Below are 22816 nucleotides of genomic sequence, written 5' to 3'. Positions count from 1 at the left end.
ATTCCAATATTGTCATCTCTTAAGAAGCTATATCTGAGCAGGTAAAATGTTTATAAATCATGAAGTACAAAATAACAAAAGTAAATACAATATAATTTTCTGGAAGTGAGGAGTGGTAGAGAGTACTAATGTCTGGGAAGATCAGAAAAGTTCTTGGCTATCAGTGCCACTTGAACTGAATTCTGAAGAAAATTTGGGATTCCAATAGGAATTGATAAGGAAGGTGAGCATTCCCAGAAGGGGGAACAGACTGGACAAAAACATAGAGTAAGAAATGAAGGAAGGAAGGAAGGAAGGAAGGAAGGAAGGAAGGAAGGAAGGAAGGAAGGAAGGAAGGAAGGAAGGAAAAGAAAAAACAAAGAAATGAAATGCAGTGAAAGAAGGAAGCATTAACTAAACATTTATTATTTGCCAAGAACTATACTGAGTACTAGGAATAATAACTTTCAGGGAGTCAACATTCTAATTAGGGGAGAGAATACATAATAATACCATTTATAAAATGTTTCAAATTATGCAAAGTACTTCTCATTTAGTATCTAAATTCAATCTAGAGGATAGTTGTCATAATTATCCTCATGTAAATAAATAAAATGAGACTGATAGAGTTTAAGTGATTTACCAGGGGTTACCTGCAAGTAAGTTTCTGAGGAAGATTTCAAACTCAGGACTCCCTAACTCCAAGTCTGGCACTTCATTTACTATATCCTCTAGTAGCTCATATAAGAGAATTCAGTTCCAGGGCAGATGGAAGTGCCTAGTGATCCTAAGGGTATAGCTAGAGGGCAGGTGGTAAGAACTAGTGATCTACCATCTCACTGGAATGATAGTCACTTTTAATTCACTGCTCAGTCAAGTTTTATGGGCAGTAAATACTCCCATTTTGCATGGGTATACAACTGAAGAGACTTATCCTCTTATTTTTAAGAAAAAAAACATGATGTAGAGCATGAGCTCTGGGACTCTTCATACAGTGGTGGGAATAAGAAGTAAGCATCTAGCTTAAAGGAGAGTCTAACACTCATTGGAAAAAAGAGAAAAGATTTGGTCCTTATTGTCTTCTTTACTGGGCCCTCCACAATCTACTAGGATCTTGGTCTCAAGAAGGCAAGAGTGTTCTGGAAGCAATAGGGAAGCAGGGAATTTTTTTTTTATTTAGTCAAATCTGTTCTTTAAGAATATATTTGGCAACTTGTGGAAAATGGACCTCTCCAGATGAAATGTATGCTCATTACCTGTGGATTTTATCTAGCCCAGGGCTTCAAGAATTCTGAGAATCACAACTTGATTCTGGATTTCATATCAAAAAAGGTTGCCTTTTCTATGTAGCTCCCTTCCATTTGGAAATGGTACGTCTTTGTTATTGTTGAATAGATTATGTGCTTATATGTAGTCATCTCTCTCACTTTATAGTGGAGAATATGGATGATTATCGACCATTTTACTATTTATGTTATGGAACCAACTGGAATAAGTGAACCTATTATAATTCCATGAATCATTATGGTACCAGGAATCAAACTACTTGATTTCCAATCCTGAGTCAGACAATAACAAGCATTGTGAGGCCTAGGAGATTAACCACCCTGAGTTTTAGTTTACTCATCTCTAAAATGAAGAACTAAGCTAATGATCTCTAAGGTCCTTCCCAACTCTTACATTCTATAAACCTATGGGGTACCAGCTACCCACTGCATTATCATGCTCAGTGTGAATTTTACAATAAATTGGCGTCCCTGGAGATGATGCTGTAAGAAGCCAAAAGGTTCTGTGGTGATTAAAAAAAATTTGCTAAATTGATGACTTAATTGATTTCATCCTTGTCTTAGAAAAGGGAACAATGCTGAAGTAGGCAGGAATCTATATATCTACCAAGTCTGGCAGGCATCCCCTTGCCCAATCCAAAGGAGAAGCAAGTTTCCTTCTACATGTTATGAAAGTAAAAATCATAATAATAACATATGATGGAGTTTGGAGAGAGAAAGGAATTAGAGGTCTGCTTTCTCAATTCCTTCACTATCTCATTTCTTTCTTGTAGATTCCTGTTGGTTCAGATTGTTTCTCCATCTTCCCTTAGCTCCTAAAGCTCTCTCTGGTGCATCCAGTCTAATCATGACTTGCAAATTATGGTTTTCAACAAGATTTGTTCCTTTTGTAATCTCTAAGTCTCTCCTCCCTCTCTGGAGGGGCCTTACTTAGAACTGAGCCAATATTCCAGTACCTTTGATGACCACATAACTTTTGTACTTCCTTTTCAGGCATGACTTTCCAAGGTCTCTTGGTAAATTCAGAATTAGATTAGAAGTCAAGAATCCTTATTCACAATACAAGACTGTTTCCTTTCTGCCATGCTGATTAAACATTATGATAGCTTTCAAACACATGCTTTCACAAAGTCACAGATAGTAATTATAGTTTATTTCTACAGATCTTTGGACATAACAAAATGCTTTTCTCTCTGCAATATTATTAGGTAAAGATTACAAGTATTATGATTACTATTTTACAGATAAGGAGACTGAAACTTACATACTTTAAATAATTGTTCACAGACACAAACTAGTAAGTGGAAGAGTAAGGACTCAAAGCTAGGTGATTTAATTGTAATTACTGAATTTTCTTCCTTAATTGACATGAGGGACTCAATAACTTTTTGTTAAATTGAATGTAATTGGTTACCAATTTCCAAAGAATTAGGATAAAAATTCTTAATTTATCCATAATTTAATATTTTTCATAAGATCTAGAGCATTCATCTAGTCCAACTTCCTCATTTTGTACATGAGGAAACCAGTATCCCAAACAGAGTAATCCCCATCTCCTACTGCCTTTTCCTCTGTTTCTCCTACAACACTACATTTCCCAGCTACCAGTCTTTGCACCTACTATTCTCTCTGCCTGGAATATATACTTCCTCCTCTCTTCTAATTTACAGAATCCCTTGATACCTTTAAGATTCTTTTTCCACTATGCCAAGATAACTCAGAAGATCCTTGTGACTACAAGATTCAGGGATGTGTCACAATAATTCAAAATTTTATTCCTAAATACTCACAGTCATAAATTTATATGACTCATCTTTAAACAATAACCCCAATAGCAAGTTACTAATATCATATACACTCATTCTACCTCCAGCCATGTATTAAACTACTCAGACCTTCAGTCCTTTTTTACTGCTTCCCCACCCAGAACCCAGTGATGTAATTTGGAATGGGAGATAGGCTGCCAAACTCTTCTCAAGCTCTGGAATTTTAGTCAGAAGATTTGGATTGGTTGATTCTTGGGTTTAATAGATTTCAGTTGTTTGACTATAAGTCTCTTTAGTCATTCAGCTTTTTCATTTATAAAATGCAAATAATAATGGCCTCACTATTTATCTAATGAGTTGCTCTGTGGAAAAGTATTTTATAAACATTTGCTTGTAAACAACCTGTTAGGTTTATAGTCTACCAAACTGAGTGGAGCTGGGGAAGAATTAAGTTTTTAAGAGAAAATTTATGGGAGCAGGTGCTTTACCTGTTTTGCTTAACCCTAAAGGATTTATGTGCAGCATAGCAGTCTTGTTCTTTCTGAGTTTTCCTAGAAAATTTGGGAAAGAGTGTACCAATACCTAGGTTAGAAATAATCAAAATGTCTTCCAAAAATTTTTCTTCCCAAAATTCTATATCTTTCACTACATGCAAGTTGGAAACTCTTTTATCTTTTATGTTTCCATAGTCTAGCCTGAGGCCATCTAAATGATAGGTTAAAAAATAAAAATTTGCTTAACTACCTAACATATCATCTCTGATGTCCTTTTTTTTAGACAGATAGAGGGAAATGAATCCAGAGAATGGGACCCAGGTAACAGAATTTGTGCTTATGGGTTTACCTGGGAGCTGGACTCTACAACTCATGCTATTCCTGGGGCTTCTGGTGATATATGTGGTAACAGTTGTGGGAAACTTGCTCATCATTGTGCTTAGCTGGTCTGACCACCGCCTGCATACTCAGATGTATTTTTTCCTGAGAAATTTGTCCCTCCTGGAACTGGTGTTAGTCTCTGTTGTTGTCCCTAAGATCTTGGTCAGCATCCTCACCAGAGACTTCTCTATCTCCTTTGCTGGCTGTATCATGCAATCCTATCTCTATTTCCTCCTGGGCACTACTGACTTCTTCCTCTTAGCTGTCATGTCCCTGGACCGCTACCTAGCCATCTGTCGTCCACTACATTACGAGACTTTGATGAATCGTTCCATCTGTGCCCGACTAGTAATGACTTCCTGGATTGCTGGTTTCCTTTGGGTGCTCTCTCCTACCATCCTTATGGCTAATTTGCCTTTCTGTGGCCCTAATGTCATTGACCACTTCTTCTGTGATAGTTGGCCACTTATGCGACTCTCTTGTGGAAATACTCAACTTCTGGAGTTAGTGGCCTTTATACTTTCCACAGCTGTTCTTCTTGGCTCCTTAGCAGTGACTTCTACCTCCTATGCCTGTATCTTTGCTACTGTCTTCCGAACTCCAACAGCCACAGAACGGAGAAAAGCCTTTTCTACCTGTGTTTCACATCTCACTGTGGTTGTCATCGTCTATGGAAGCTCTATCTTCCTTTATATCCGCACATCAGAGGCCCAATCTATGCTCCTTAACAAAGGGGTCTCAGTCCTAGGGTGCATCATCATCCCACTTCTAAATCCATTCATCTTTAGTCTCCGTAATGAGAAGGTGAAGCAAGCCCTAGGAGATATCTTGAGATGGCACAAGAACATAGGTGTCAGAAGGCTGTAAAGACCTGTGGGAATGGAAGGAGGATCTTCTTATTGTTTGTAAGGCAAAAAGTCCTAGGTTGATAGGATACTGTTGTCTCTTAGAGTCAAAGGAGAGACTTCATCCATAAGCAAAAAAAAAAAAAAAAAAAGAATTCTTGGAGATTTATACATGTTTTTGCCACTGATGAGGCAAAAACAATTAGAGTCATCTTTAACCTGGAGGGATAGCATTGTGGTCTAGTAGAAAAAGTGCATGGAGTCAAAAACCTTAGATTTGAGACTCAGTTCTTCTACTTAATACCTATGTGACATAAGACCAAGTAAGAAAAATCATTTATAAATTGAGGAGGAGCGGTCCTTTCTAGAGCTAAGATTCTGCAACTCCTAGATTTAAAAAACTTTATAAAATACATTAAAAACTTAACTAGAAATCTACATATGGAGTGAGAATGACATCTCCATGAAAATATCAGTAGGGATAGGGTATTATCAACAGTGGGGCAAAACATATTCTAGATAACGTTGAATTCAGAAAACCTTTCCTCCAGAGAGAATTTCAACTTCCACACAAGTCACCATGGTAAAGATATTTAAAATGGGGTTCTGATGGGTGCCAAAATGGTAGATTAGGTGTAACCCAGTTGAACTCTCCCAACATGCCCCTCTAAACAATTTTAAAAATAATACTTCAAATCAAATTTTGAAGAAGAGGCAACATAAGTTTGGGATGAAACATCTTCTGGCTGGAGAAAACTTAAGAGCTTGACTGCTGAGGTCTGTTGGAAGTTGAAAGCCTCTGTAGAGTCTACACACACACACACACACACACACACACACACACACACACACACACACACACACAAACAGTGACCTCAGCAGCAGCATCTATGGAATCTCAGCCCCAAAATAGCAAGGGATTCATAACTAGGCAGAGATTGGCAACTCTATTGCCCATTTGCAGTTCTGGGTCATCATTTCAGTGTGAGAGGAGTGTTGGTGACCACTGAAAAGGGAGTAATTCCACAGTTCCAAAGCAGAAAGGAATGCTAGCCCTTGATGCCACAGGATACCAGAATTCTTCCTAGAGAAATATATTAATGCAGATCAGGAGAGTGGCAATCAAAACTCTTCCAGAATTACATTATCTTGGAAGCACCAAAAACTTCCCCCCCCCCCCAGAAATAGTTGTGAAAATATCAGTATAATAAAGTCTGAAACTTGGGGAAGCAAAAAATGGAATGAAAAAATGGAAGAAAATGTATAGTTTTTCAATGGAAAAATAACTGATCAGGAAAATAGATCAAGAAGAGACATTTTAGGAGTTATTGGACTAACTTAAAGAAATGATCAAATAAAAGGTTTTGATATCATATTTCAGTAAATTATCAAGTAAAACTGTACTTATATCCTAGAATTGTAGGGTAAAATAGAATTGAAAGAATCCTCCAATCACCTTCTGAAAGATTTTCCAAAATAAAAATTCCCAGGAATAATACAGCAAAATTTCAGAGTTCCAGGTTGAAGAGAAAAATACTTTAAGGAGACAGAAAGAAATGATTCATATATTATGATGCCACAGTCAGGATGACACAAAGATATAGTGACTTTCAGAATAAAAGAGCAGAGGGTTTGAAAAATGATATTCCAGAAGGCAAATGGTCTAAGGCCAAAAATAATCTACCCAGTAAAAATGAAGATGATGTTCATCATTTAGGGAATGGCTAAATAAGTTGTGGGATATAATTGGAATGGAGTACTATTTTTGCGGTGGGAAATAAAATGAAAGGGGTGGTTTCAGAAAAACATGGCAAGACAAATGTGAATTAGTGTGAAGACATAAGACATGAACTGAAAGATCATTGTGTACAACAATAACAAAATTGCAATGTTGATCAGCTATGAAAGATTTGGCTACTCTGATCAATACTATAATCCAAAAAAATTTCAAAACACAAGATGAAAAAAAATGCATGAACTCTAACTGCAAATTGAAGTAGTAATATGTGTATATTGAGATAGATAAATATTTTTACTATCTTTAACTTACTTTTTTGAAATATGACTGATATGGACATGCTTTGCATTATTTCATATGTATAACTGATATCATATTGCTTGCCTTCTCAGCGGCTATGGGGTGGGATAGGAGGGAGGAAGAAAGTAAGAAAATAAAAATATAAAAAGAAAAGAATGGTAAAATTAATAAATAAATATGTTAAAGTAGGAGGAGTACCACTTTAAAAGCAGCAATGAGATTCTGAGAGTGGAGTTAGGCAAACAAGTAAAGTTGAGTTTAGTTGCTGAGTTCCAGGAAAAGAAGCAGCATGGTGCTGAGTTGCAAGTAAAGGACCCTAAAGACCTAGTACTGTCTACACAGCATGGGAATGAATTTTTCTGAATGAGAGGAAATATTACCCTTCCCTCTGTAAATAATGTATCCCCACTAGAAAAAACTCTATTCACTCCCATGATTTTTATGTCTTTAAGTACATGCACAGTACTAAAAAGAAACATAAAAGGTAGTCTCTAAAGTATGCCTCAGGGAGATCCAAGTAATCTCTGGTAACTTTAGTTTTTCCATCTTTGATTGGAAAGAATGACTTGTAAGTAGATAATGTCATCCTCAAGTTGCAAGAAGGAAAGTATTGGGTAGTAGAAAAAACTCAAGATTTGTAATAAAGAACTTTTGATAACTATGACAATTTAACCTTTCTGAGCCTGTTTCTTCATCTGTTAAAGAGGGATTACCACTCATGTCCTGCCTACTTTATAGAACAATTGTGAAGATCAAAGAAAATATTTAAACTAAACTGTTCTGAAAAGTGTAAACTCTAATCAGAAACAAATAGTCTAATCCTAAATAATGGGTGGACCAACAAGCAAATAATTGAAGCTATCAATAATTTCATGAAAGATAATGACAACAATGATTATATTAAATGTGACAACATATCAAAATTTATGGAATCCAATAAATACAGCAATTAGGGAAAAATTTATTAAGTGCTTAACATTAAATTTTTTAAAAGACAAAGAGCAGAACCATGAATTGAGACTTCTTTGACATAATTTTTTCTACCCTTTCCCCACACTGGGCACATTTCCCCTTTCTCCATAACTCAGGCATCTCCTTTGCTGGAGATACAGTAGCTACACTAACCTCTACCTCTGTCTCCCTGAGTACTGTGAATTTTTTTCAATCTGTTGAATTTCTACACAGGAATGTAGCATTGTATGTTGTCTGTTTAGAGTAATACAGTATAAGAGAATTGGGATTTAACTGCCATTTTTCCTCCCTACACATATAAGTTCTCTGTTTCAAATTCCTGCTCTTGTCAGTCATCTCTTGAACAGGGTCACCATAACTGCTTTATTTTGAAATGAACACACTGATTCTATAATATCTATGGTCTTAAGTCACCTGGATACCTACATTTGCCAAGATGACTGGTATACTGCACCAACTTTTTGCTGCTTAGCAGGTTCACATGATGTGGTTTGAAAGATGACAGCAAAGAAAACTCCTAAAAATAGCACATCTAATCTAGGAGTCACCATTATTCAAAATTCATTTTTCCATAGAGCTTACATTGTTTTAAATTTTGTTTTGCTTTTTATTTATGAAATACAGAAACATTTCATTTTTAAGCCAACAATTACTCATTTACTACAGACATATTAAATGGAAAAATAAAAATATTATTAAAACAGTATAAATGATTTATCAGATAATTTTACATTGTTAATGAGTGTTCAGCATAAGTATATATTAATATATTAAAATAATAATATTCAATTGTTTTTGTCAAATGTAACTTTTCATGACCCCCTTTAGGGTTTTCTTGGAAAATATAAAGGAGTAATTTGTCATTTTTACTAGCTCTTTTAACAAAGAAACTGGGATAAAGAGGTTAAATGACTTATGTAGGGTCACAGCTAGGAAGTGTCTGAGACCAGATTTGAACTCAGGAAGATGAGTCTTCCTAACTCCAAACCTGATAATTTTTTCATTGCATGACCTAACCACCATCCAATAACAATAATAGTCAACATTTATATAATGCCTTCTATATTCCAAGTACTAGTTAAAGCATTTTACAAATGTTATCACATTTGATCCTCACAACAATCCTAGGGGTTAGATACTATAATTATTCCCATTTTACAGATGATGAATTTGAGGCAAATAAAGGTTAAGTGACTTGCTAGTGATCATATAGCTAGTAAATGTCTAAGGACAAATGTGAACTCAGCTCTTCCTAATTCTAGGATGAATATTGTATAAACCGCATCACTTACTTGTCTGTAACAGTGGAAAGAGAGATAGAAAAGAGCAGGAAAAAATTTTTCATAAGCAATTTGCATCTACTTATAATAGAACCTAGAAAAACCATTGGTTAATGGAGCCCTAGAGAAGTAGCATCTTCTTTATTAATAATGTGGGATGTCCAAAGTTCTGAAAGGGAAGACTACTAAAATAGTTAATTCATTATATTCTAGACTACACATTTGGAACAAGTGTACAAAGCATTCATGCTAGTATTTGCCATCCCCTAAATGGTGACAGTGTCTAGTTCATCTGGTATGAAGACCATGCAACTGTACTGACAAAGCTGTAAAAATGTCTAGTTTTCTGCTCAAGCTTAGGAAATTTCTTCTGTATCTGAATAAGCAGTTATTTGAGACATTTTTAACTTTGGATTTTTCCTTTACTCCCCATTATCCTAGTTCCTAGGGTTATATTCAGGGGAGGCAATTTTCTTTCCATTAAGCTACTGGGAAAATGGGATTTCTTGTGAAAGTTGGAGACTACAGGTCTTGATGTATCTATTTAAAGTTGGAGAAATTTGGAAGCTCTTGCTAAACTGATCAAAATACCAAAGATACATATTCTTAAAAAACTACTAAACAAGCAAACACTAACAAGAGTGCTTTGTTCATTGGTTCCAAGCTTCTTAAAAATCCACCTTATAGTTATCTAGGCTTATGCCTGAATTTCAATGTCCAAAATCCTTATCTGAATTTATCAGAACAAAAAGAAATTGTGAGAAAAAATAAGAACCTATTAAACTTTCTATATCTGTAACTTTTTTTCTTTAGACATACATATTACATATATAATGAATATACGTTTTTATGTTGTAATTGCTATCCCAACTTAGAACTCAATTTTTTATTCAACTGATTTTGTAAACTCTCATGAAAAAAGCCCTATCACTCAAATTTGGTGAAGACTTTTTCCTTTTAACTAACATGTATATATATATATATATATATATATATACATACATAAATATGAATGTATGTATGTACATTTATACATACACCTATACATATGCTGAACACACAAACACACAACAGAGACTGCAAAACTAAGATCTATAAAAAATTTGATATAGAACACAGTAATGAAATGATAAACTTTTAAACATTTCTTTTGCTCTCACCTCTTGAAATAGAATAGAATCAGTAGCTATTCAAAGAATTAAGAAAAAATTCAAAATTACCTTTAATAATCCAAGGAAATAGGTTGATTCTTTTAAAAATGCTTCTATTGTAAGATCAAGGACTATGTCAGAATGTTTAAAAGCAAAAGTTTAAAAACAACTGCTCTTAGCATCAACCAAAGGATGGCTAATAAAATCCTGTATCAGAAATACTTGGGAAGGTAAATAGCATGCAATTTGTGCTTCCATAAATCTAGAGAGGGAGCTAACTGAAGCACAAACATGAGGATGAAACTACAATCTATTGAAGTTACATTCTATATAATTAATGTAAATCTACATAAAATTCTCAAACTCAGTTTCTTTTAAATTTCAGGCAACTTCTCCTTTTTACACATAGCCCTATTACTCTGAACAAATCCAGATACCTCTGATAACTTACATAGTAATGTCATCATTATCCCTATCAGAATGATAGAATTGTGGAGTTGGAAAGGACTTCATCATCCATCTAGCCTATCCTTTACCTGAAAAAGACCTTCAACTATGATATACCTTGAAGCGTTCATCTAGTACCTGATTAAAGTTATCTGCAGAGATGTGGGATAGGAGAAACTACCTCCTGAAGCAGCTTTATGAATAACTCCAATTCTTATAATGCATTTCTTAACATTAAGCCTAAACATAATTATTTGGCACCTAATAGATATAAAGAAGAGCTCCATATGGAACTATTTTGGAAGCAAAATAAATGTCCATGGATTAAGGTTTAGCTAAACAAATTAGGGTACATGAATTGATGTAATTTTACTAGTCTATAAAAAACAACAACAAATAATAAATAAGGAAAAGTATGAATAGATTGCATAAACTGGTGCATAGTGAAACAGAACAAAAATGCATGACCTAAACAATAAAGGACCACAATCACAAACCAATCCAAAATAAATACAACAAAGGTAAAAAGAACAAGATTAACCCTAAAGAAGAGTTAATGAGAAACCAATCCTCCTCCCCATTCCTATGTAGATATCAGGATTCATGAGGGTGGAATATTGTATATATTGTAAAAAATGATCATTTTTGCTGAATTCTCTTTTTTTTTGCTGAATTCTCTTCTTTTAAATTATTTTTCATAAGATGTCATTCTAGGTTGGAAGAAGTTTACTGGAGTGGCTAAATTCTACCCCTAGGTACTGGATTTTTTTCTTGGAGGTTATACTCATACCCAAAGGCATTTTTGGATCATCCCTCTTCTTTACTGATGTCAGCACAACCTGCACCCAATATCTGATTAATCACCAAATCCTGTACTCTTCTTTTGTATTAAATCTCCATTTTATTCCATTTTATCATTTCTACTGCCACTATTGTAGTTGCAGTATAGATTACCTTGAACCTGATCTTTTATAATAGCATCATGATTGCTTCCAATATTCTCTTTCCATTCTCTAATACATACCATAACCAGGACAATATTCCTTTAACACTGCTTTAGTTTTTTTCACTCCTCTGATTTAAAAACTTTAATGATCTTCCATTGTCAAGTAAATAAAAGATAAGATCATAAGTGTTAACATTAAAGTCAGTCTAGATTTCAATTATTTCCATGCTTTAGCCCTAACCTAACTTTCCACTTTCCTTTGCCTCTATTTCAATTGCTTTTATTTTGACCTAACAGGCTGTTGTTGCTGTTGTCTTCAGTCATGCCCGATGCTTTGTGACCCTTCTTGGCAAACATACTGGAATGGCTATGTAATTTCCTTCTCTTAGTTCCTTTTACACATGAAAAACCTGAAGCAAACAGGGTTAAGAGACTTACCTAAGGTTATAAAACTAGTAATATCTGAGGTCAGATTTGATCATAAGAATATAGTCACTCCTGATTCTAGGAGGGGTACTCTATTCACTGCTCCACCTAAATGGCCACTGGAAATATCCATCAAACAGACTTATGTATTTCTACCTAAAATGCAATTGTACTGAGTTCAAACCTCTCCTGTGTCACTTATTATATGGGATTTTCTTACAACTCTTTTTTATTAATTTTATTTTTTTGTCATCTTAATCAATCTGATAGGTGTGAGGTAGTACCTCAGAGTTGTTTTAATTTGCATTTCTCTAATAAATATTCATTTGGAGTATTTTCTCATATGACTATATATAGTCTTAATTTCCTCTTCTGAAAATTGTCTGTTCCTATCTTTTGAGCATTTATAAATTGGAGAGTGACATATTCTTATAAATTTGACTCAGTTCTTTGTGATATTTTAGAAATGAGTCCTTTATCAAAAACACTAGTTATGAAAATTATTTCAAAGCTTTCTGCATTTCTTCTAATCTTGGCTGCATTTAACCTTGTTTTGCAAAAGCTTTCTGATTTAATGTAGTTGAAATCATCCATTTTGAAATTTATAATATTCTCTATCTCTTGTTTGGTCATACACTTCTTCCCTCTCCATAGACCTGACAGATAGTATTCCATCTTCTCCTAAATGGGCTATGGAATCACCATTTATGTCTAAATCCTGTACTCTTATTAAGTCATTATCTTAGTATATAGGGTGTGGCTTGCTAGTCTATGAAGAGTTTTTTCCCACAACTTTCCAAATTTTGTCAATTTTTCTCAGCTTTTGTCAAATAGTGGATTCTTATGCCAAAGGGAGGGAGTCTTTGAATATCTCAAATAGTAGAATATATAGTCTTTTACAAGTGTTTCTTTTAAATTTAATCTATTCCATTGACCCATTTCTCTATTTCCTATTCAGTTCCAGACAGCTTTGATGACTGCTGCTTCAAATGTAATTTTAGATCTGTTACAACTAGGCCGCCTTTCTTTGCATTCTTTTTCATTAATTTCCTTGATATTCTTGACACTTTACTTCCTATTCAATATTTTTACTATTTTTACAATTATATTTTTAGTAATTTGATTGATGTGGAACTAAATACATTTAATTTGGGTAGAATTGTCATTTTTATTATATTAGCTCAGTCTATCCATGAGCAACTGACATTTTCCAGGTTTTTTTGAAATTTTTCTGTATTAAAAGTGTTTTAGAACTGCATTCATATAGTCTCTGAATTTGTCTTGAGAGGCAGATTATCAAATATTTCATGTCATCTCCAGTTACTTTGTTGGGAATTTCTCTCTCTGTTCCTTACTGTTGACCTTTGTTTGTCATATTAAAAAATGTTTTTTGGTTATTTGAGTTTATTTTATATCCTGCTACTTTGCTAAAGGTGTTAATTGCTTCAAGTAGTTTTTAAATTGATTTTTAGAATTCCTTAAGAATACTATTATATCATCTACAAGGAGTGAGAGTTTTGCTTCCTCAATGCCTATTGTCATTCTTCTCATTTCTTTTTCTTCTCTTAATGCAAAAGCTAACATCACTAAAATCATTTTGAATAATAGGTGATAAAAGGGTTTTTTTTTTATTTTACATTTCAATGAATTGTATATAATCTGTAGGTTCCAGTTAATAATTATTGTAGTTCTCCAAACTTCTAGAACAATGTCTTGTACATGATTCAACTTAATATATATTGCCTGAATGAACAGTCATGGAATCATGGGAAATAGAAAATAAAGAAATATAATGTTGGGAAAAGGTGACATTTCTGTTTTGTTTCAAAGAAAATGAGCATATATCAGGAATTTTCCTGGCAAAAATAATGTGAAAAAGCAGAAACTGTGCTATAGTTGGATTTCTGAAAACATGAATTTAAATTCTGTATATGTATTAAATATATATATATATATATATATATATATATATATATATGACGAGGTTGAATTAGATGATCTCTAAATTACCTTCCATCTCTAGATGCAACAATAGATTAAATAGTAGTTTAAGTTTTGTTTTTGAGTTCATGCTTATTTTGCTATAATATTTGTTTTTTCAACTCTCCTTATACAAAACTTCAAATTTTTCAATAAATATTATATCATATTTTCTTGGGATAAGAAACACAACAGTCTAATGACCATGAGATATCAAGTAGTCCAAATTTCATCATAGCACAAAATAATCACAAAACTTAAATTTTCCAAAATTTCCTTTCTCAATGCTTTTCACACACTGTTCTCTATTCCTAGAATACTTTCCTCCCTATCTCTGTGAGAATGGGCCCCTCTCTTTAATACTCAACTCAAAAGATACTTTCTTTATAAAGATATCTTCATTTCTCTGGCTGTGAATAGAATTTCCTTTCTCAGACCTCACTTGGCACATTATTCTAGCCTTCTTAATTAATTATATCCTTTTCTGCATGATAGTTGCATATATATCTTATCTCCATTACTGCTTTGTAGATATTTGGGGGGAAAAAGGAAGTCACCATACTAATCTTTGAAATCATTCTCAGAACTTAACACAGCAATTTGCATTTAAAAGTCATTATTTTTGAAATATTGAATAAGTGAATAACAATCATAGATTTCCTAGTTTACATTGGAGTTCAATGAGTGATTCTTACTGGCCTTCTAATACATAAAGAAATGAGAAGGTGGATGAAAATCGTTAAGTAAAAAGTCAATTAGAAGTTAGTTCAAGGGGGCAGCTAGGTGGCAGAGTGGATAAAGAATGGGCCCTGGAGTCAGGAGTATCTGAGTTCAAATTCGGCCTCAGACACTTAATAATTACCTAGCTGTGTGACCTTGGGCAAGTCACTTAACCCCATTGCCTTGCCAAGAAAAAGACAAAAAAAAGTAGTTGAAAAATAAACATGAGGGATGAGAAAACTTTTCTCTCACATTCCCCTCTTAAGCTTTTACTGTAGTCTTAGAGAGTAAGAAATAAAAATTATTGTAGAAACAATAATTCAAAGGAACTGATATAAAAGAAGTAGGACAGCAATAAAACACGTGCTCAAGATAGATAGATAGATAGATAGATAGATGGATAGATGGATGGATGGATATAGATATAGATATATACTTTCACTCCTGGCAAATGGAGATAAATTTTACATCATGGATATCACCACTGAGATTTAATGATGTAGGACTCATGAAAAGAATATAGTTATAAATGTATTTAGCTTATTAAAAAAGGAATAAATATGGAAAAACTTAAATGAACTGATACAATGAGCAAAACTAGAAGAGCAATATTATAACAATAATCTATTGTGAAAGACTAAGCAATTTTGATTAATAAAATGTTCCAAAAAATTTCACAAAACTTATAATGTAAAATGCTATCCATATCCAGAGAGAGAGAGAATTAAAGAACTATGAATATAGACTGGTGTGTTTCTCCCTATTTTATTTTTCTCCATTTTTGTGATGGCTAATATGGAAATATGATATACATGGCTTCACATATATAATGAGTATCATCTTTCTTGTTTCTCAGTATGTGAGGGGCTAGAGGAAGAGAATTTGGAACTCAGAATAAAAGAGGAATGTTTAGAAAGGAATATATAAGGTACATAGGATAATGTGACCAGCAGTGAATATTTAAAAAATATGATTCTTTGAATAAATTGAGTATGTCAGGAAGTGGATGTTGTATGTTTGAATGAGAATCAGTGAGTTGATAATGAAGTTGGAATAAAGTTGCCAGCAGCATGTCCCAGGAATCTGTCCATGGCCCTGAGCTGGTCAAGATTTTAACACTGATTTGTATGCATAAATGGCATGTTTGACAAATTCTCAAATGATGCAAATCTGGGGACAATAATGAATAAGTTGCATGATTCAATCAAGAGATCCAAGTTCCTAGCAGCTATAATAGCTTAAAGTTAATAAAGATGAATGTTAATGACTTAGACTCAGTTTCATAAAATTAAATTCATCAATAAAAATAAAGGGTATGCCTGTCAAAAGAGTCATTTGCCTGGAAATGATCTGCTGTTATAAAGGACTGAAGACTTCTCGAGAATCAGTAATGTAATGTAATCACTAAAGATGGAGAAATGAATCTTAGGCTATATTTCAAGTTGAAAAGGACCTCAATTAGGGCAGTAACAGTATCATTTTCTGCTTTCTAGCCTGATAAAATCATATCTGGAAGACTATGTTCTATTTAATGCACTACATTTTAGGGAGGACATTGAAAAGCTGGAGTGTGGCTAAAGATATACAACAAAGATGCTGAAGGACCTTAATTCCATGATCTATAAGAATCTACTGAAGGAACTGAGAACATTTAGCTTGAAGAATAAAAATTTCTTATGGATACAATATATTCAAATATTTGAAGGCCTAACACCTGGAGTGGGGATTAAACTTGTTATTTTTTGCTCTAATGAGCAAAGCTATGAGCAATGGACAAAAGTAACAAAGTGGAAAATATAAATTTGATCCTATCCTTAACATTTAGAATTATTAAAAAAGAAATGCCATTCCTCTGGAGAATGTAGGTTTCCCTTCAACCCAAGCCTTCAAGCAAAGGATAGAAAACCAATTACAGCATGGGTAGAAAAAAAAAGTTACTATGAAAAAGATACATATATTTGTATAACTGCAAAGAAAAACACAATTAACTGGATAATCAAAAAAGTTAATCCTAGCCTAGAAAAAACAAAATATCCAGAAAGACAGTCTCATAGGCTATGGACATCACACAATTTCTGTAGTACTCTGTTTCATTCTAGAAACTATTTGTTCATGATTCTTGGGAGAAAACAATTCCACAGCATTGTAAATGACATAATAAGAGGAAAAAAGTAGGTATAATCAGATGACTATGCAAAATTTCAGAAGAATAGATATTAAAGAAGTTAAAGAAATGATAGCACTCTACTCTGCATCATCTACCCTGCCTGCTTTCAACAAAATAGAACAAGATGTCCCAATGTAGGTACCCCCTAGTCTGCTTCCCACTTACCTCCTCATGCTTTCATTCCTTCTTTATTCCCTTTGATTGAAAGCTTGTGAATGGATGGGTTTATCTTTCTTTCTATTAATTTTTATCCCCAGCACCTTATCTAGGGCCTGACACATCATAGGCACCCAATAAGGGTTTATTGAATTGGAGTAGATGCATGGGATGCCATAGCCTAAAGTTATGCTGTCAAAGTCAGACTATTTTCTGATAATATCTTCTGAGCCCTAGTCATCTATTGATATAAATATAGATTTGATTGTAAGAGTCTTATTCTTGAATATCTCTGCATCTAGAAGTATGAGACAAGCTATTTCAGTCCTTGAGGGGAGTGATCAAGAAAATAATTTAGATGTGAATATGGTTCTACACTATTAACTTCAAAATATGTATATATTTTATATCTTATATTTTATATATTTTATACATTTTATAATATATTGTGATCTTTTCTGCTCAACACTCTAATAAATATTAACTCAAATTGTATTGCAGATTTAGTCATATCTGAGAATATCAGGGGTCTGTGCCAGTTTGTGCCTGTCTCTAAACTTGAGAGTTTTTGATATTTAGAATATATTAAATCAGATTGATTCTAGCAGACTGCTTAAAACAAAGTAAAAAATAATTTTTACTTCAGCAAAAATGAGCAAGCAGTCATTTCAAAGACTGGTTTTTTTCCCACTCCATAGACTGGTTTCCCTTCTACTTTTGAGACTATATTGACTTTATACAAATAGTGAATAAAAATATCCAGCTGAGAGGCAACTAGGTGGCCCAGTGGACAGAGCACTGTCCCTGGAACCAGGAGATCTGGTCTCAGACACCTAATAATTACCTAGCTATGTGACTTTTGGCAAGTCACTTAATCCCATTGCCTTGCAAATAAGAAAGGGGGGGAAGAAGAAGAAGAAGAAGAAGAAGAAGAAGAAGAAGAAGAAGAAGAAGAAGAAGAAGAAGTAGAAGAAGAAGGAGGAGGAGGAGGAGAGTGGTCACTTACTTAGGTACTATGATTTTAAGGTAACACTGCTCCTTAAAAATAACTTTTTTTTCACTTAGCCTCATTATCTAAAGTTCCACGAGTAATAAACTTTAACAAATAAGTATTCTCTTTAAACACTGAAATAATAATCATAGAAAGGACAGTTATCATAGTATCATTCACATTTTAATCTGAAATAGTTCTACCAGATTACATATCTACTTATACAAATCTGAGAACATAAATACTAAGGGAAACTGAATTGCAATAAGAGGTTTGGAGGAGAAAGGAAAGAAGGAAAAGAGAAAGAGAAAGGAAGATGAGGAATAAAGGAATTCCGAAAATGAGGCAGTTTCAAGGAAGGTAGATCTGAGCAAGATAATCTATATGGGCTTGAAGACTATGGGGAAAAGATATATAAAGGATAGTAGGAGTCAATCAAAAGCAAACTTCACCTAAAAGTATCTCTCCTTATTTTTCCTACCACTAATTTCTTCTTCCTCAGGACTCATAACTTTCTCATTAGACCTATTCCTAAGAGAATGAAGTCTGGGGAAAATAGCACTATATTCATACTCTGTCTCTGCCCTTAATATGTATACAGAACAGTAACTAGGAATATGATGTTTTACCAATGATCACTAAAATTTAGAGGTCAACAACAACCTATCTGTAGCATGTTTTCTTGCTCCTATGGCCACATCCACAACCACCTCCCCACATTTGCAGAAGAAGCCAATTCTTCAGTAATAGAAAATTTAAGATGACCAAGGTATGCCTCCTGTTAACATCCCAAGTAAGCACTCCATCATTCCCTAATCTTTCTTTTGCCCAGGCATAAAAAAATTGTGTTATAGTTCTAAATGTGTATTCAGATTAATTTACATTTAACTTCAAGTTGATAAAGGAAATCATGTAACCTGAGAAATAAGTGATAAAGTAGACTGACACTACCATATTTGTCTTGGTGATGACAGCCCTATGGGTGTATAAAGATGTCGGAGATCTTTATGGACCCCAGGAGACAAGTTATCTTTTCTCCTCCCTCTTCTACCTCTACTATGTATTGTTGCTGCCAGTGGGAATGAAAATAACCAACTCTTAGAGATCAGATATACAGAACTCACAGGATAGCTCTGACATTGGATTCAAAAAGGAAACAGCTACAGTATCATCAAAATCATAGACAATACTCACCTTCTGCCCTTAAGGGATTAATTACACTGCTCATATTTAATGAATATTGGTCAAGGTACTTTAGGGATTCCTACTTCAAAAAAATAGTTAATTTTAATTGATTGAACTGGGAATAAATTATTAGTGCAAAATTTGGCAAACTTGGACTGTTTCTTTCACAGTTGCTGCTGTGCTTCATGTTATTTGAAAAGAGAAGTCTTTTTTCAGATTGAAGCACTCTATTTATAGAAATAGAGCTTCTGCATCCTCTGATGTCAAAACCTCTAAAATGGCCATGGGAAGAAAGAAACCCAGAGAATGAGACATTGGCATGTGTAAGTGAAACACTTGGTGGTACATCTGACTTTTCAGATCTAATCTTTCTCCTTCTCAGTTCTGGTTCAGACTTTAACCAAATTTTAAAAGGTTCCTACATCATAAAGCCCATGAAACACGGTGTTTTTTGCAAAGTGCTAACTCAGCAGTATAGGACAGTGGGTAAAATAAAAAAAAGCAACACTGAACTGAGAGTCAAGGAGACCTAATTTCTTTTATTGACTCTATTATTAACTTCCTGTGGTAGCTCAGGAAAGTCACTTTCCCTCTGTGGGCCTCAATTTCTTCACATATAAAAATATCTTTTATATAAAATATATTTTATAATGTGACCTTTGATGCTCTAGAATTACATAATTCTGGTGAGTGAGAATTCTTCATTTATATTCCCCAATTATTGTGGCCAACTGCACGGAGAAGACCAAAGTCTCAATCACTACACAAGATGGGCATAAAAATAGTTTGGAGATGCTGGGATAGTCAAAGTCTCCTGGAATTTTATAATCCATGACTGAAACAAGTATTTCATATTTTTCCTTCCAGTTGTAAGTGATTAGCTATTATACTTTCAGGGTAGAAGTGATGCATGTGTCTGTGTGTTTAGTGAGAGGTATTGGAGTAGATTGGTGATGAACCACCTTCCTGCCGTAAAAGGGACAATGGATTTTTAAGCAGTAATGTGATGATTTATAATGATGGACTCTTGGCAGAAGGGATAATTTATGCATGCTACATCTTTAATTTAAATCTGCATTATTAATATTTTTCATTTTTCCTTAAGTCTAGATTAGCAAAACCATAAATAAAAGCCCAATAATATATTCCAATTTTTAAGGTGTAAAAACACCCACTGAAATTTTCACAGTAGGTTCTCACTAGCCAGTTTGGGGCCCTGGGTGTTGATGGGGAGAGTATTGGTCTAGAAGTTGAGAGACCTAATTTCTATTCTCAAGGCTATCATCAACTAGAAGTGTGAAATTTTGAGAAAGTTAGTTAATCTCTCTATTTGCTCTCGTATACAATAAGGCATTTTGTCTAAGTGATATCCAAAGTCCTATCCAAGGGTCAATGTGGTGAAGGTGAAAATGCATTGCTTCTGAAAACAGAGGACCTGATTGTAAATCTCATTTCTAAGGCTTATAATCATTGACCTTAACCTTGAGCAAATCTTTAGCTTCAGTTTCTTCACATGTAAAATAAAGGGGTAAACTAGACAGCATCTGAGGTCCCTTCCAACTCCAGAAGAAGATTGCTTCCTTCAAGGTCTAGTATTCTCTGATTCTGAAGAGGATCAGGCACTCAATGCTGTAGCATGGGCTAAATGAACTTTACAGATAAGAATCACGTCATATGATGATTTGAGAGCATACTGGAAAGATAATTAAGAAAAATTTGGACAAGACATAGCTCAATGAGTGTTGTTGTTCATTAACCTGAAGAAATACTACAGAACTATATGACAAAGAATAGAGGCATTAGAAGTTCATCTAATGAGAGAGAATTAGAAATTCTCCCCTTATGCCCTGAGAAAAATTATATTCCCAAAATTACTATAAAGAACAAATGAATAAAGATTCTATTTGCACCAAGAAAAAGAACTTATAGATGTGTATATATATATATAGAATAATTTTGCATATTTGCATATTAGACACCTATTTGCATCTAATACTTATCTTCTCTAGAGTGGAGAGGGGAGAAAAAAGAAAACAAAAGAAATTTATATAACTTTGTTGTGTATTTTAAAGAAATAGCAAGTTGCACATAGGAGTTTTGCAGTTCCTTGTGCAATATCCTTTTATATTATACTCTGTTATAGAAATGCTTCTTTTATCCCATAAATTAAAAATAAAATTAATTTTTTTAAAAAAGGACTTCCTTCTAAAAAACAAAACAAAACAAAAAAAAAGGACTTCTTGGGGGTGGCTGGGTGGCAAAGTGGAGAGGCAGCTGGGTGGTGAAGTGGATAGAGCACCAGCCACTGCCTTGCAAAAACCTAAAAAAAAAGGAATTCTTGGTATGATCAGTGGTCATAATCACTAATAGATATAGTAAAAGTAAATTCCAGAATCTTTACAGAGTCCTCAGGGATTTGAGGGTTTTGCTTCTTTAGGCTTCTAGGTGATATCTACTGAAGCTTTAGAGAAGAGGAGAAAGAAAAGTTGGAAGATTGCTCTAAGTAGTCCTGCTCCTTTTCATCCTTGATCTGTTTAGGAAAGCTCGCCTGTTGCATTTTACTTACCTGTTGCAGTTTACAGGAAATCTATAAGACTGTTATATCTTACACCTTTCATAGACCTCAATTCTCCCCTGCCTCAAGTTAACTCTCACTGGAGAGGAATTATTCATTATTAGGTCGCTATTATAATTCTCTCTCCTGAATCTGTACCTTCATCTGTAATTGCCTAATAGAGAAAAATCTATCTGCCCAAGGACAAAAGTAGCACTACAACTGGTAGCACTAGAGTTAAAACCTGGGTCTCCTGCTTCCTCCTAAGACTCTCTCCATTGTACTAGCTTCCATTATGCAAAAGAACATTAGAGTTATTATGGTCCCCAACAATGCCAAGAAAATACAATTAATAGCTAACATTTATGAGAGCCTTTTATAATTAGTCCTTATTTATATTGCTAACATTTATATAGTTCATATTATAAACTCAACCTTGTACTAAGTACTTTTAAAATTTGACCTTCACAATGATTCAGGATTAAAGGTGCTATTAATATCCTCATTATAGTTGAAGAATCTGAAACAGAAGTTAAGTGACTTGGCCAGGATCACACAGCTAGTAAATGTTTGAGGTTGGATTTGAACTCAGGTCTTCCTTGACTCCAGACCCAGTCTTTGTCCACTGAAACCCCTAGCAAAGTGACAAAAGGGCTTTCTTCACAATGACTCTGTACCATGAGCAATGCAAATATTATTATCTCTTGTTTAGACATGTGAAATTTGAAGCTCAAAGAGCATCAAAAATTTGTTCACAGTCGCAAAACCAGTAAGTACCAGAATTTGCACTCAAATCTAGATTTTGTGTTTTAAGCAGAATTGTGACATAACTGGATCTGGGTTTAATGAAAACCTATTTATTTAATCGTCTTTTAGAAAAGAAATTGGAGTAGGGAGATACTGAAACATGAGAAACCAATTAAGAAACTATTGAAAGAATCCAAACACAGGTAACGAGGCCCTGAATGATGGTAGACATTATGTGAGTGGAAAGAAGAGGATAAATGGTCCAGGTATTGTGGAATTGAAAGCAATGTCTTAATAAGTGATCA

At 34.0% G+C, this 22816-nt stretch overlaps 1 protein-coding gene across 1 annotated transcript; it reads left to right on the top strand.

Annotated features, from left to right (window-relative positions):
* The first annotated feature begins 3822 nt into the window (after positions 1-3822).
* Positions 3823-4773, top strand: LOC141522307 (olfactory receptor 6T1-like). Its single transcript, XM_074235651.1, has one exon. It carries the CDS (start codon positions 3823-3825, stop codon positions 4771-4773), a length of 951 nt encoding a protein of 316 aa, XP_074091752.1.
* The last annotated feature ends 18043 nt before the right edge of the window (positions 4774-22816 follow it).

The sequence above is a fragment of the Macrotis lagotis genome, chromosome 1 (assembly GCF_037893015.1).
Source record: "Macrotis lagotis isolate mMagLag1 chromosome 1, bilby.v1.9.chrom.fasta, whole genome shotgun sequence".
NCBI classification, from domain to species: Eukaryota; Metazoa; Chordata; class Mammalia; order Peramelemorphia; family Peramelidae; genus Macrotis; species Macrotis lagotis.
This window is presented reverse-complemented; position numbering and strand designations above follow the sequence as displayed.